The sequence below is a fragment of the Caretta caretta genome, chromosome 13 (genome assembly GCF_965140235.1).
Source record: "Caretta caretta isolate rCarCar2 chromosome 13, rCarCar1.hap1, whole genome shotgun sequence".
NCBI classification, from domain to species: Eukaryota; Metazoa; Chordata; order Testudines; family Cheloniidae; genus Caretta; species Caretta caretta.
In genome coordinates, this window is record NC_134218.1 from 35,220,953 (window position 1) to 35,237,186 (window position 16,234).

At 53.8% G+C, this 16,234-nt stretch overlaps 1 protein-coding gene across 2 annotated transcripts; it reads left to right on the forward strand.

Annotated features, from left to right (window-relative positions):
- Positions 1–6,111: 6,111 nt before the first annotated feature.
- Positions 6,112–15,419, forward strand: LOC125622341 (ribonuclease). Of its 2 annotated transcripts, none has more exons than XM_048820321.2 (2): positions 6,112–6,223; positions 14,602–15,419. In XM_048820321.2, the coding sequence occupies exons 1-2, from the start codon at positions 6,149–6,151 to the stop codon at positions 15,055–15,057; spliced, it is 531 nt and encodes a 176-aa protein (XP_048676278.1). In that variant the 5' UTR covers positions 6,112–6,148; the 3' UTR covers positions 15,058–15,419. The 2 variants fall into 2 exon arrangements, with proteins under 2 accessions (XP_048676278.1, XP_048676279.1); XM_048820322.2 differs by lacking the exon at positions 6,112–6,223 and adding an exon at positions 13,340–13,558.
- The last annotated feature ends 815 nt before the right edge of the window (positions 15,420–16,234 follow it).

Below are 16,234 nucleotides of genomic sequence, written 5' to 3' on the forward strand. Positions count from 1 at the left end.
ATAATCACTTCCCTCAATCTGCTGGCAACGCTCCTGCTAATGCAATCCTGACCCACAGGCCCCTGCAAACACACCTCTTTTTTCTCCGCACTGCACCCCAGTGTACTCAGCCACTCATTCCCTCACCCCTCTAATCCCCCACCCCTCCCCTGGCTCCCCAACAACAACCTTTTCATGGCATGAGCAGCGGCCCCTCTCCTGTGCCCTGGTGCCTGAAGCATCCATCTTCCCTCCTTACCTAGAAACATCAGCTCACAAGCACTTTTCTTCCTCCTCCCATTTACAGGTTGTGATTTTCAAAGGGATTTGAAAATCTCAATTCTCATTGGGCCTTCGAATTCCTTCAGCAGCTTTGCAAGTGGCAGGATTCACCGTGGAGGCACTATAAGGTGGGTAGAAAGCTGGCTAGATTGCCGGGCTCAACGGGTAGTGATCAATGGCTCCATGTCTAGTTGGCAGCCGGTATCAAGTGGAGTGCCCCAAGGGTCGGTCCTGGGGCCGGTTTTGTTCAATATCTTCATAAATGATCTGGAGGATGGTGTGCATTGCACTCTCAGCAAATTTGCGGATGATACTAAACTGGGAGGAGTGGTAGATACGCTGGAGGGCAGGGATACGATACAGAGGGACCTAGACAAATTGGAGGATTGGGCCAAAAGAAATCTGATGAGGTTCAATAAGGATAAGTGCAGGGTCCTGCACTTAGGACGGAAGAACCCAATGCACAGCTACGGACTAGGGACCGAATGGCTAGGCAGCAGTTCTGCAGAAAAGGACCTAGGGGTGACAGTGGACGAGAAGCTGGATATGAGTCAGCGGTGTGCCCTTGTTGCCAAGAAGGCCAATGGCATTTTGGGATGTATAAGTAGGGGCATAGCGAGCGGATCGAGGGACGTGATCGTCCCCCTCTATTCGACATTGGTGAGGCCTCATCTGGAGTACTGTGTCCAGTTTTGGGCCCCACACTACAAGAAGGATGTGGATAAATTGGAGAGAGTCCAGCGAAGGGCAACAAAAATGATTAGGGGTCTGGAACACATGACTTATGAGGAGAGGCTGAGGGAACTGGGATTGTTTAGTCTGCGGAAGAGAAGAATGAGGGGGGATTTGATAGCTGCTTTCAACTACCTGAGAGGTGGTTCCAGAGAGGATGGTTCTAGACTATTCTCAGTGGTGGAAGAGGACAGGACAAGGAGTAATGGTCTCAGGTTGCAGTGGGGGAGGTTTAGGTTGGATATTAGGAAAAACTTTTTCACTAGGAGGGTGGTGAAACACTGGAATGCGTTGCCTAGGGAGGTGGTGGAATCTCCTTCCTTAGAAGTTTTTAAGGTCAAGCTTGACAAAGCCCTGGCTGGGATGATTTAATTGGGGATGGGTCCTGCTTTTCAGCAGGGGGTTGGACTAGATGACCTCCTGAGGTCCCTTCCAACCCTGATATTCTATGATTCAGTGATTCTATGATTCCCGCCCCCTGAACTCAGGGTTGCGGTTCCTATCTTTCAGCAGGGGAAAAGGGTGTGTACGTAATGTTTAGGGGGCCCAGAAAGCATGTGTGCAAAACCGGGACACTTGTTTTTCCTGGTGGGGGAATAATGGCATATATAAGACACAGCCCCGAATAGCGGGGTGGCACCAATAATATCTGGACATCCGGTCATCCTAACAGCATCGGGTGGGTGCAGCTACTCAGGACCTGCTGCTGCCTACCTGCTGGTGGGGCAGGTTTTGGGTTTCCGATCTGTTTTCTCTGGAATGCTTTGACCTTAAGGATAAAGGTGCTTCTTAGAAAGAAGGGAGCGGTAGTTTGACTGTGGTAATTATACACTTCACCCTCTCTGAGGAGCACAGTGAAGTAGGCTGACATTCCTGGGGATAGAGCTAGCAAAGGAGGGAGAGAGATGTGGGTCTCCGCCCAAGGGAGGCAACAGCTGAGGAGCCAGAAGGCTGAGGGTGGGTGTCCTTGTTGGACCACGGAGTGGGGGACACAAATTGTGACACCCACACAACTTTACCGCTGCCCCCCTGGAATCGGCAAGCACCACCGGGAATTAGCTTTGTGCATGGCAGCTGCAGTCCCTGGGTTGGGTGCAGCCGAACGGTGAGGAGATAAGACGGAGCGGCTTGGCAGAGCGGGTTGTGATATGAGGAGATCTGGAGATCAGTTGGAGGAGTGGGGCAGAGCTTGGTGATGGAGAAAATATGGAGGGGCCCTGCCCATCTTGGCTGGCCTCAGGTCCCTCGCCATGTGCATGATCACAGGACAGAGGCGCATGTGCAGCGCCAGGGACCCGGAACCCCTTGTCCCAGCACAGTGTTGCGTAGGTGTCGTCAGCAGAGGAGTACAGGGGTCTCCTTGCCAGGGGACTCACCAGCAGAGGGCCGGACGGTGCAGAGGGCAGCAGAGGGTGGGGGTGGGGATGGGGAAGGGGCAGCTATACTGTATAATGGGCACGAGGGGCAACAGAGTGTGGGGGTGGGGAAGGGGCAGCTATACTGTATAATGGGCACAAGGGGCAGCAGAGTGTGGGGGTGGGGAAGGGGCGGCTATACTGTATAATGGGCACAAGGGGCAGCAGAGTGTGGGGGTGGGGAAGGGGCGGCTATACTGTATAATGGGCACGAGGGCAGCAGAGGGTGGGGGTGGGGAAGGGACGGCTATACTGTATATTGGGCAGCACAGAGTGGACACCCCATGTCGATAATCCGGCCTGGAGCAATAGCTCTGAGACATGGGAACGGCTCCATTCTGCTCAGCGGTTGTTCCCGTTCCCCACCCCCAGTGGCACTGCTACAGGGCCTGTTCCATGCACCGATGATGCCTGTTCTCAGCTCCTTCCCCCGCTCGCAGCCCTGTGTGCCTGGTGCCACTCCCTGCATGCCCTTTATTAGTGCACATCAGAGCACCGGAGCATCCTCACCTGCTGGGGAACCCGCTCTCCTCTGGAAACGGGGGACTTATTGCTGCTCACGGCTGTTGTTTCAAAAGTAGGGGCATTAGTCCGGGCAGGGAGCCAGCTGTACAAGGGGACGTCCGCCCTGTGTCGGGGCAGAACGTGTAGAGCTGTGGTTGAGCTGGGCCCCTGCAAAGATCAGTGTAGCCACGGCCAGAGAGGTTATCCCCCTGCATATGTCTTCAGGGTCCCAGCTAGGATTGTGCTAGGGGCTGCCCATGGCGCCCTGGCTACACTGCTATCTTTAGCGAGCAGGTTCGATCAAAGCTAGTGTCTCCACACGCTGCATCCCGATTGCTCTCTGGACAGATCCCAATTGTACGGTAACTTCGAAGGGCTCGGAGCTAAATGAGGCCTCCTTACATTTCCTGGATGAGTAACTCTAAGAAGTAACCACGACCTGCACAAACCTCATGGCTCGATCACTTGCTCTGTCCGTTAAGAGCCAGATTTTTAAAGGTATTTAGGCTTGTAGTAGGATTTTCAAAAGCATGTGGATGCTTCATTCTGATTGATTTCAATGAGTGCATTTGAAAATCCCACTAGGCAATAAAATTCCTTTAAAAATCTGCGCCTTCCTGACTTGTTCAATTGCTGATTCAATATAACAGGACTGTCCGTTCGTTCATTGACTGGCTCAGCCCCAGTTGTTTTCCTGATTTGAGCAATGTATCTTCTAATATTGGGTTAGTTTCATAGAGCTGAAAAGGAACCAGCCTTAGTGAGAAGTTTAATTGCTTTTAAAGGCTTCCTTGTTTACTGATTTTTAATAACCCCCATAAAAAGCACACAGAGCTGGTTTTTCTTTCACATTCATGGCTGGGCCAGTAACTCTGTGTATTTGAGGGCCCCCGCAGACTCTAGCTCTTCCTCCAGGGTAATCCACGTGGCTTCGCCATCTCCTTAGACTGGACCCCTGGGCCTGAAGCCCCCCTGCTGCAACCCATGAGCTCTGCCCAGCACGTCCATGAGAGACAGCCCCCGACGGAGACTTGGCCGCGCTGCCGGGATGAACGTGCCTAGCCCAGCATTGGCAGTGACGGTCACACGGCGCTGTCAGAACAGTCGGGTTCATGAGTCACCTGGACACAGCCTAGGACGTCCTTAGGGTAGCACAGAGAGATGAAGGGTGAAGTGTAGACCGTGCTGGGTAGTCCAGAGCCCTGCCAAGCTGAAGGGAACCCCTTGGTTCAAGCGCTGCCTGACCTCCAGGTGAGAGCCCCGACTTCTCCCAGGCCCCAGCTCTCATCCTCCACCTCACACCTCCCAGTCCTTTCTTCTCCTGCTGGGGGGTTGTTCAACTTCCCTGCAGAGAGGTGGGGCAGTCCATGCCCCTCGCGATCCTTGGGTGCTAGGTGTTGGCTCCTCGGGGTTGTCTTCTCAGATGCTCCCCTGAGATGGAGACTAAGGGTCAGATGGCTAGGGGACACCCACACTTATGTGTCTCAGTCTGCCCAGGGAGCCAGCAGTCCCCTTCCACTCATGGTGCAACAACACAGCACATAGGGGAAACTGAGGCACAGCCAGGCCTCATAAACATATTACAGAATATTCCCACATTGTCACACGCTTCAGCGGGCAGATGCCCTGGGAAACGATCGGCAAAGGGAAGAGTTCAAGCAGCTGCTCTTGCGATTCCAGGAGATCTCAGCAAAAGACGCTTCTGGCTGTAAAGAACCCAAGTACCAGGCGCGCCGCCTGTTTTGGGGGCCAGTACAGGGTACCGGGCTGCTTACGGGGCTGTACAAAAGACACGGGATAGGCTCTTGGACAGGAGAGTTATACAGGAGTGTCACTGTACTTTGAATAGTCCAATACGGGACCTGGCAACTTCTAGTAGACCACAGACAACTTGGTGGGACTTAGCTTCAGGGATACACTTGCCAAGGGCTGCGGTGGCAGCTCAGTCCCTGGCAGCTGGTTTTTGAAAAGCTCTGCCCTCGTTCAAACAGGAATCAATTTGGGGCAGCTCGCCATCCTGTGCTCTACAGGAGGTCAGACCAGAGGATCGCAATGGTCCCGTCTGGCCTTGGAACCTACGCGGCAAAGGAGCTCAGGTTTTCTAAAGCCAAACTCTTCTCTGCCCTGGAGGTCGGGGTTGGACTCCCCAGTTGGGTCCGGGTGATCGGTGTCAATCAGTTAATCACCGACATGGCCCCTGGAGGACATGCTCCTTTGGGGATGCCGATGCCCCTCCAGAGTTCAGCCTCTCCCTGCGCTGGGGTGATGCAGCTGCCAGGGAAGAGGATAAATATTCACTGACAAAAAACCGACAGCAATGCAGCGTTCCGGCTGCGCGGCAGTATACGGCGCCCTTCCGGAACACCGCTTGCAGCAAAACCGGCACCTCTGACGAGTTAAGGGACCTGCCTCCCCGGAGAACGAAACTTGCACGCAGTTTAGGCTTTGATTCCTGCTCCCCCAAAGACCTGCGGGGGGTGCCATGCACTCACAGGGGGTATTCCTCAAAGGAGCGAGACCACCATGCCAGCACCAGAGCTGTGGTTCAACCCCCCAGGTCTGGGCAAAAAAAGAATAAGTTGCAAAAATACATCAACGGTGAGAAAAGCTGGTATTTTTTTCCAGGCAGCCTGTATCTCAGGAACCTCTGGGTCAAATAACCCCAAATTTGGATCAGTAACCCTAAGGGGTGCGCCTTGGCAGAGGGTGAGAGGGGATGCAGTAGGGGGCATTCCACCCTTGGAATCAGAGCTGACCCAAATGCCCCAGCATGGTGCTGGGGGGCAGAGAGTGGGATGGGTGACTCAGGAAGGGGTGCTGTGCCCTGTTCTGTGCTGATGTTTGTGCATTTTTCTACAAAGCGCCCAGCCACTCCATTAACTCTGCCCTGGCAATGCGGGTTAATTCTGCTGCCGGGTTGCATTGCAGAATTGAGGAAATCTGCCTCCCACGGTGCCATGAGGATGTGCATCCTGACCCGGAACCGGGACGCCACCCAGTGCTAGTCACTGCCCCCCCCCCAGCACCCCGGAGGGCACTGGGATGGGGACCCTAGTGCACAGCGAGGGGCAGGTCATTGTGATAAGTGTGAGCAGAGTATGTCCCAACCACCCTGCCATGGGTCAGGGCAAAGCTTCCCCTTTCGATGGGGCGTTGCCGCTTCTTGTGGGCCTGGATTATGAAATACTTAACGTCAGATATTTCTCTGCCACCAGTTCCCTCTTCTTTTAACTCTTATGCAGCCAGGGGGAGGCCAGCTCTGCAGACAGCTGGATCAATTCTCCGGGGGAAACAGAGGCACCAGCACTAGGGTGAGTGGGAGAGCATGGGAGAAGGGCACTGGTATAATCCAGGCAGGATTGTTCAACAGTTTAGCTAGTAGAGAGGAATGGTAGGAAATGCACCAAAGAGGAGTTCAGACAAGGCTCTTCTCTCCTATACGTTCCAAAGGTTTGTACAAAGAAGGTGGGTGTTGTTTTACAGGGGGGAAAACTGAGGCAAACAAAACTGAAGCTGCCTACAAGAGGTCAGTGGTTGAGCCAGGATGAGAATCTAGGGCTCATGAATCCCAGCCGGGGTCCCCCCCATCCCTTGTTCAAGACTACTTGGGATCCTGAGGGAATGGGGGAAGGGTGGTCCCCAAGAAGGGGGGAACCTGAAGGATTGGGGAAAGGGGAGGTCCCTGGGAAGGGGGATGCTGAAGGGATTGGGGGAAGGGCGTCCTCTGGAAGTGGGATCCTGAGGGGATTGGGGGAAGGGCAGTCCCCAGGAAGGGGGATCCTCAGGGGATTGGGGGAAGGGCAGTCCCCAGGAAGGGGGATCCTGAGGGAATGGGGAGGGGGGGTCCCTCATGAGGGGGGAACAAAGGTTAAGCCATAGCCCATGCTGCCCATATCCCCCTGTACCATGGGAACAATGCTCCTTTATCTTGTTGGGAACATTTACCAGCCTGACTCCTGATCGTTGGGGTGCTCTCAGTACCTTGGCTTGCTTTCTTGGAGCGCTGATCCCCCATTCTCCAGCTAGCATCGGGGAGCCTTGAGTGCGACTATCCCCCCCAAAATCAAGTTTTGAGCTGGCCCCCCCAAACCCAGAGGCCATTTCTGAAAACTTTGGTTTGTCGTTGCAGTGGGTTTGGGAGCTAAAACATCAGGGACTGAAGAAGGGCAAAGTCTTGTTCTTAAAGGTATCTTTTAGAGCTGCTCCTCCCCACCCTGATCTCAGCTCTCCAGCCCTCCTCCTGGAATAGAGTCCTGTTCATCGCAGGTTCATGCTGGTTTATGGAGATTGTAATCTCTTCTCGGCTGGGACCCTCTCTTACTACATGTTTGTAAAATGCCTAGCAGAATAGGGCCATGATCTCAGCTGGGGGGCACCTGGTGCCTATAGCTCTGGGCCAGGGGCAGCAGAGCCCGGGGCTGGGTCCAGCTGGAGAAAGTCCCCCCGGGGTGGGCACACAAAGACTTTCAATGAAAGTCTGTCCCTGGTGCAGGCCCCAGCTGGGGAAGGAGAAGCTGCTGAGCCTGGGCTCCCAGCTCCCCCTGGAGGCTACAAAGCTCCACCCCCGTGTCTCTGTTCATTCTTTTTCCTGCTTCCTTTCTTCCTGCCGGTCCTCGTTCCCCCAGCCCATTCCTGGCTCCTTCTGCACCGACTTGAGCCGGGGTCCCCCATGCCCTTTTAAATTGCCTGGGCCTCTGGGCAGTTGCCCCCTTTGCCCCGCCCTGTCAGCGGGGCCTAGTTAAGGGGCTGATATGTATACTAAAGATTGCTAAAGACAGACTCTCCTAGCTTCTCCTGGGGATCTGGTTTCCTGTCTACTGTAGAGTCATTGTCAAAGATTGGGACTGGGGTTATTACCCGGTGTGTCTCCAGGCAGTAGAACAAAGAGGCGATGTCACATGTACATAGATGTTGTGACTAGAAACAACGCGGTGCTGCTCCTCCGTTACAGGTTTCCCTCGCCGCTGGTTGGCTCCCTTTTCTAAACCTGACAGGCATGAGGCAGTGGCCTCGTTTGCCTTGTTGGACTGGTCTGACTCCGCCTGTCCATGCCATGGAATTGCAATCTCAAAGACTTTGCATTTGCACACAAATCGAAATCCCCAGATGGAACAGGGAGGATTCTGAATTCTTCCGCTACCCTAGCTGTGCCCTTTGGGGAGGTGGATGAATTTCAGCGATGGGAGAACCCTGATGGAGAATTGCATAGCCGCAAGCTGTGGGAGTGGCGGGCCATGGGGCTTTTGTTAAAAAGGATATTGCCCGCACTGAGTGGAATATAACGCTGCTAATGCCGCTTTGTCCTTTACTAGCCTTAACAGGAAGCCTGTGGGTGAATGGGTTTGTACATGGAGGTGAACCAGGTTGGCAGAATAAACATTAATGGGGTGTATTAGGTAGCGCCAGAAGAGGACAGAGTTAAGGTTGTGCTGGCATCTTAACTTTTCATTGCCTGCTTTTCAGAAGACTGCCTTTTGCCCTGCGAAATGTTCTGCGAGAGGATGACAAAGCACCAAGGAACCTTAATGCAGTGCTGACCTCATTGTTTTGGTCTGCTTTCCCCCACTGTGCTGTTCTCTCACATTGAGCTATTTCACAAGGCGGGAGGGAACAAAGACAAGATACACTGGGGTTGTGTCCTGGTACAGGCAGGGAGTGCTGTCACGTCCAGACTGGTATAGAATGTGGTTACCAAATCAGAGCCAAAAAAGGCATGCAACAAGTAACGGCTGGTGGGGGATATGTGCCATTCCCTCCAGCTAGTGGATATAAATACAGGGCCTCCTAGATGAATGTGTGTGCAGCACATTTGCCGTGGACGGTGCACACGCCACCATATTAATTGCTTCCCAAGAGGGGGGGTATTTATGTCTCCGTCCTGCCCTGTGCTGCTTTCCTTCAGCTCATCTGGTTAGCTGGTTAGCATGGCTGTTTGGGCTCATGAACATTTTTAATATTGATCCACAAGAGCAACTGGCTATATATCTGTCAGTCATCCTGAGGGGACTGGGGGAGAAGGGGGTCTCAGGAAAGGGGGATCCTGATGGGAGGGAAGGAGAGTCCCTGGGAACGGTGATCCTGAGGGAATGGGGGAAGGGTGGTTCCCCGGGAAGTGGGATCATGAGAGGATTGGAAGAAAGGGTGGGGCCTAGCAAAGGGGGATCCTGAGGGAAAGGGGGGGTCCCTTGGAAGTGGGATCCTGAGAGGATGGGGGGAAGGGGAGTTCCTGCGAAGGGGGAGATGGGCGAAGGGTGGTCCCTGGGAAGGGGTGACCCTAAGGAGATTGGGGGAAGGGCTGTCCCCAGGAAGGGGGATCCTCAAGGGATTGGGGGAAGGGGTTCCCTGGGAACAGGGATCCTGAGGGGACTGGGGGAAGGGGGGTCCCACGCGAGGGGGGAATAAAGGTTAAGCCATAGCCCACGCTGCCCATATCCCCCTGTACCATGGGAACAGTGCTCCTTTATCTTGTTGGGAACATTTGCCAGCCAGACTCCTGATCGCTGGGGTGCTCTAAGTACCTTGGCTTGCTTTCTCGGAGTGCTGATCCCCCATTCTCCAGGTCGCATCGGGGAGTCTTGAATGCGACTATCCCCCCAAAATCAAGTTCCAAGCTGGCCCACTTTTCTTCCCGATCAGTCCCTAGATCATCCAATCATAGAAGATTAAGGTTGGAAAAGACCTCAGGAGGTCATCTAGTCCAACCCCCTGCTCAAAGCAGGACCAACCCCAACTAAATCATCCCAGCCAGGGCTTTGTCAAGCAGGGCCTTAAAAACCTCTAAGGAAGAAGATTCCACAACCGCCCTAGGTAACCCGTTCTAGTGCTTCACCACCCCCCTAGTGAAATAGTTTTTCCTAATATCCAACCTAGGCCTCCCCCCGTCCCCCTGCAACTTGAGACCATTACTCCTTGTTCTGGCATCTGCCTCCACTGAGAACAGCCGAGCTCCATCTTCTTTGGAGCCCCGCCTCAGGTAGTTGAAGGCTGCTATGAAATCCCCCCTCACTCTTCTCTTCTGCAGACTAACTAAGCCCAGTTCCCTCAGCCTCTCCTCATAAGCCATGTGCCCCAGCCCCCTAATAATTTTCATTGCCTTCCGCTGGACTCTCTCCAATTTGTCCACATCTTTTCTGTAGTGGGGGGCCCAAAACTGGACGCAATACCCCAGGTGTGGCCTCACCAGTGCCAAAGAGTGGGGAATAATCACTTCCCTCATCTGCTGGCAACGCTCCTGCTAATGCAATCCTGACCCACAGGCAGCTGAGAACATACCTCTTTTTTCTCTGCACTGCACCCCACTGTACTCAGCCACTCATTCCCTCACCCCTCTAATCCCCCACCCCTCCCCTGGCTCCCCAACAAAAACCTTTTCATGGCATGACCAGCGGCCCCTCTCCTGCGCCCTGGTGCCTGAAGCATCCATCTTCCCTCCTTATCTGGAAACATCAGCTCACAAGCACTTTTCTTCCTCCTCCCATTTACAGGTTGTGATTTTCAAAGGGATTTGAAAATCTCACTTCTCATAGAATCATAGAATCATAGAATATCAGGGTTGGAAGGGACCTCAGGAGGTCATCTAGTCCAACCCCCTGCTCAAAGCAGGACCAATCCCCAACTAAATCATCCCAGCCAGGGCTTTGTCAAGCCTGACCTTAAAAACTTCTAAGGAAGGAGATGCCACCACCTCCCTAGGTAACGCATTCCAGTGTTTCACCACCCTCCTAGTGAAAAAGTTTTTCCTAATATCCAACCTAAACCTCCCTCACTGCAACTTGAGACCATTGCTCCTTGTTCTGTCATCAGCTACCACTGAGAACAGTCTAGATCCATCCTCTCTGGAACCCCCTTTCAGGTAGTTGAAAGCAGCTATCAAATCCCCCCTCATTCTTCTCTTCCGCAGACTAAATAATCCCAGTTCCCTCAGCCTCTCCTCATAAGTCATGTGTTCTAGTCCCCTAATCATTTTTGTTGCCCTCCGCTGGACGTTTTCCAATTTTTCCACATCCTTCTTGTGGTGTGGGGCCCAAAACTGGACACAGTACTCCAGATGAGGCCTCACCAATGTCGAATAGAGGGGAACGATCACGTCCCTCGATCTGCTGGCAATGCCCCTACTTATACATCCCAGAATGCCATTGGCCTTCTTGGCAACAAGGGCACACTGTAGACTCATATCCAGCTTCTCGTCCACTGTAACCCCTAGGTCCTTTTCTGAAGAACTGCTGCTGAGCCATTCGGTCCCTAGTCTGTAGCGGTGCATGGAATTCTTCCATCCTAAGTGCAGGACTCTGCACTTGTCCTTGTTGAACCTCATCAGATTTCTTTTGGCCCAACCCTCTAATTTGTCTAGGTCCCTCTGTATCCTATCCCTACCCTCCAGCGTATCTACCTCTCCTCCCAGTTTAGTGTCATCTGCAAACTTGCTGAGGGTGCAATCCACGCCATCCTCCAGATCATTAATCGAGATATTGAACAAAACCGGCCCCAGGACCGACCCTTGGGGCACTCCACTTGATACCTGCTGCCAACTAGACATGGAGCCATTGATCACTACCCGTTGAGCCCAACAATCTAGCCTGCTTTCTATCCACCTTATAGTCCATTCATCCAGCCCATACTTCTTTAACTCATTGGACCTTTGAATTCCTTCAGCAGCTTTGCAAGTGGCAGAATTCACCATGGAGGTCAAGGAATAAATAAACTTACAAAACCAAGGAAATTAATTCAAAAACTTTGTGAGAGTGATTCTATGATTCTAGGAAGCTTCAAAGCTTTGTACAAAGAAGGTGGGTGTCGCTTTACAGGGGGGAAATTGAGGCAAACAAAACTGAAGCCGCCTACAAGAGGTCAGTGGTAGAGCCAGGACTAGAATCTAAGACTCGTGAATCCCAGCCTGGGTCCCCCACATCCCTTGTTCAAGGCTACTTGGCTCTGAGATGGTGCCCACTAGCTGCAAAGACCTGAGAGTTGGGGCGTTCAGAGCTGTAACGATTCTCTCACGCCTGCCGCCATGGGTCGCTCTCAGAGCAGCTCGGGCGTGGGCACTCCAGCAGCAAAGACCTGCTCCAAAGGTCTCAGGACTGAGGGGAGTCTTAAGTGCTATTGAAGTCTCCTGGTGCAAAGTTGGGGTTTTGCCAAGGGAGGCCCAAAATACAGCACCCCCAGAAGCAACCACTTTTTAAATATACCCTCCTGCTTCCACACTGCTTTTTTCCCCACTCGCTGCTGGAGGGTAAAGCTCCAGGCAATATTCACGTAAAACAGACTGTTGTGCTCAGGTAGCACCAGGAACCAAGATCCAGTTTCCAGACCTATGATTAGGGCCCTACCAAATTCACGGCCCATTTTGGTCAATTTCACACTCATGGGATTTTAAATATCCTAAATTTCATTATTTTGGAAATTTAAATCTTAAATTTCACAGTGTTGTAACTGTGGGGGTCCTGACCCAAAAGGGGGTTGTGCGGGGGCCACAAAGTTATTGTATTGGGGTTGCAGAATTGCCAGCCTTACTTCTGCGCTGCTGCTGGCGGTGTGCTGCCTTCAGAGCTGGGCAACTGGAGACCAGTGGCTGCTGGCCGGGCGCCCAGCTCTGAAGGCAGTGCAAAGTAAGGGTGGCAATACTGAGACCCCCCCCCCGCCCCATAAGAACTTTGCAACCCTCTCTGTGACCCTTTTCTGGGCCGGAGCCCTCCCCCCACCCAGTTTGAGAAATGCTGGTGAAATCTGTATAGTATAGGGTAAAAGTACACAAAAGACCAGATTTCAGTCTGTGACACATTTTTCACAGCTGTGAATTTGGTAGAGCCCTACTTATGATTCCAAAATTAGTGTCTACGCTGCAATGTAAGGCCGTGCCTCACCCTGGACTCAAGCCAACCACCCCACTCCCTTGCATCTACACTGCAACTGCGCTAACCCCGGGGTCAGACCCAGGACCCTGCAGGGCAGGTGGGCAATGTTCCCTCTAATTTTTTACATCCATGTGCAGAATGAATTTTGTTATGTGCACCAATATGGAGGTGATGTGTGGCGGGGGGTGGGGCTGAGGGGTTTGTAGTGCGGGAGGGGGCTCAGGGCTGGGGCAGAGAGGTGGGGTGCAGGGGGGTGAGGGCTCATGCTGGGGGTGAAAACTCTGGGGTGGGGCCAGGGATGAGGAGTTTAGGGTGCAGGCTGCCCAGGGGCTGGGCTCAGAGGACTCCCCCCAGCCCTCTCCCTGTTGGCAGCAGCTCCGGGGCTGGGGCTGGGGCTGGGGGAGAGACACCTCTCCCTGCCGACAGCAGCTCTGGGGCCAGGGCTGAGGCACCTCTCCTCCGTGGCGGCAGGAGCCCCGGGGCCAGGGGAGAGGCCCACGGCAGCCCTGCATGCCCCAACTTGCTCTGCTCCACTCCCCAGTACCCACCCACCTCCGACCTCTCTCCTCTCCAGGCCCGTGTAGCTATGCTCCTGTGCAGCCCTCAGCCGTGCAGGTTAGAGGGAACTTAGCTGGAGGGTCCCAGCTGAAGTGAAGCTGGGACCCAGGGGCTGAGCCCTACTGCTTTACAGTGTAGACGCAGCGCCGCTTGACTCAGGTCCTGGGAATCAGCTGGAAGTATCCCACAATTCCACAGGACAACTTCCTTACTCCTCTCATGGCCACAGCTCAGGTCAGTGTGGACCCATTCTCTTCTGACCACATGCACTATCAGAGAGCTGCCTGGTTTGGCAGCAGAGAACGAACCCAGCAAGCCTTTTGCAAAGCCAGCTGCTTCCTGCTCACAGTCAGGGCAGGCAGAAAAGTTTTCCCATGGGCCCTAGGGCTAGAGCGGCCATATTGTGGGGTGCTAGGGGGTCTGCAGGCTGCAGTGTGGGTGCCAGATCCCCAGGTTTGAGCCCGAGTTAGAAAAGCCCTTTGGTTAAAATACCACATAGACGCCCAAGCTCAGGGTTCCCAACATGGCTCGGCTGAGTGGTGTCCCACTAACCCTGAGTTTACACTGCAGTGTAGACGTACCCTTAGGAGCAGGGGAAGTTTGGCAGCACAATCCCTGGGATTGGCAAGCATTCAAAACACTCTAAATCCCACCCACCTGGGCAGAGCGCCTGGATGTTTGGCGTGGCACATCGGTGTCTGGGGCATTGCCAGGGTCACTCGGGCAAGGGGATCCCTTCCAAACCACTCTGCTTTACATGAACGACTAGCAGACTGGCTTGGAAATGGCTGGGCCATGGTTGGGGTGAAGAGAAACTAGGGGAAGGGGGTTTCAGAATAACAGCCGTGTTAGTCTGTATTCGCAAAAAGAAAAGGAGTACTTGTGGCACCTTAGAAACTAACCAATTTATTTGAGCATGAGCTTTCATGAGCTACAGCTCACTTCTGCTGTAGTTTCCACGGTATGCATCCGATGAAGTGAGCTGTAGCTCACGAAAGCTCATGCTCAAATAAATTGGTTAGTCTCTAAGGTGCCACAAGTACTCCTTTTCTTTTTAGGGGAAGGGGGGAAAAGCTAGGGTGATGCCACTGCCATGAGGCCATTTAAATACTGTATGTTATGTGATAGAGTGACACTGGCATCCTCTAGTTGCCGCAGCCTTCGGCGAGGACGAGCCCTGAAATCACTGCAGCGGAGGTGAGTCACCCAAAGGGGGTCCATGCCATGCTGGTCTCACATTCCCATCTCACACCCACCTCCCGCTTTCTCCCCTCCAGCCAACGATGAAGAAAAGGATGGGTCCAGGCCTTCTGCTGCTGATTTTCCTCTTGCTGGCCTACATGGCCATGGCCAGGAGGGAGACGCCGTACGAGAAGTTCCAACGGCAGCATGTCGACACCTCCAGGAGCTGGGAGCCCGACCCCAACCGCTACTGCAACCTCATGATGCTGCGGAGGAACATGACGGTGTCCAGCTGCAAAGAGCTCAACAGCTTCGTCCACGGGGTGCTGGCGGGGGTAGTTGCCATCTGCAGCTCAGAGGGGACATGGCATCATGGGAACTTTTACTACAGCAACTCACCCTTCCCAGTCACAGACTGCCAGACCACAGGGGCGTCCCTCTGGCCCCGCTGCATTTACAGGGGAGCCGTCAGCCATAAGAGAATTTGTGTTGCCTGCACAAATGAGCAGCCTGTGCACTATGCCCTGCCATCGGTGTGCAGCGGCCCGTGAGCCGTGGGGCGGACATGGAGACCTGCAGCTCCTCTGGGCTTTGGCAATGCTGGCAGCCCTGCGCGCCCATAGCTGCTGGATGCCGTCCCCTTCCTCCTCCCCAACAGGGTATTTGGACACCGCACTGGGGACAGCAACAAAGGCTGTTATTCCTTTTTCTATGGCAAATTATAGCTGCCCCTTCCCCTCCCCCACCCTCTGCTCCCCCTAGTGCCTATTATATAATGTGGGCACCTTTTCCCCATCCTTTATCCATGGAGGGGGAGGCGAGGGAGGGGTCAAAGTGCAGTGGAGATGTTACCAGCCTGAGCCCTGGATGCTGTTTTCTCTTGCTTCTTCCTGCAATAAAATACTTTTTGCAAGTGCAGAATGGCTGGGGGGGGGGGGGTTGTGGAGGATTTGCTATAGGCAAGGCAGCACTCCCTATTTCCAGTGCTTCAGTAGCAGCTGACAAACATGACTGTCTTGCTCAAAAGGGGCAGGGAATGGGACATGGGGCCTTTCTCCTCTACGGGGTGCTGGTTCCAGACAATTTTCCTTTCCCATGAGACGCCAGGTGGGAGACAGCCCGTGAGAAAAGCTGGGTGTGAAAATCTCCCGACATGGTGCAAATCCCCTTGGGTTTAATGTTGCATATAAAATATAGCCGATACACAGGGACAAACCAAAGCACCAGTGCCCAGGCAGGGCTGCAGCGTGTGGAGACACCATCAGTCCTGGGAGAGGGACGGCAGAGCTGGGAATTTCATGGCAAGCCGCCAAACGGCCCACGAAAGATGTGAATGCCTGATCCCGCACTTCACAAGCCCAGGGCAGGAACCCCTGGGTTACAGGATTAAGTGTGTTGTTTTTCCTCATTAAACCCCCTTTTCCTTATCCCCTTTGCATCTACTCCACCTTTCCACTGGGGTTCTAGGGAGGCTCCTGGCTGGGCCTGGTGGGCTGCTCCAGATGGAGGGCCCTGAAAATAGGATCCTGTAGCAGCCAGCCCCCCCACACACACTAGCCTCCTGGTCCAGATGTGTCAATTCCCAGATGGGTTTGGGGAGGATGAGACAAGGAATTCATGGCCCGGGCCCCCAAAGCATGGGGCTCCTGGCAGAATTTGAACCAACAACGGTGGAAAAGTGCTACCCCAGAAAGTGCTACCAAATCCCCCCCTCCCAAATGAGGTGAC

Excerpts from the sequence above, each read along its gene's own strand:
- LOC125622341 (XM_048820321.2), top strand. The coding sequence starts at position 6,149 with ATGCAGCCAGGGGGAGGCCAGCTCTGCAGACAGCTGGATCAATTCTCC. Across the intron at positions 6,224-14,601 it reads ACAGAGGCACCAGCACTAGG|CCAACGATGAAGAAAAGGAT; the intron begins GTGAGTGGGAGA and ends TCTCCCCTCCAG.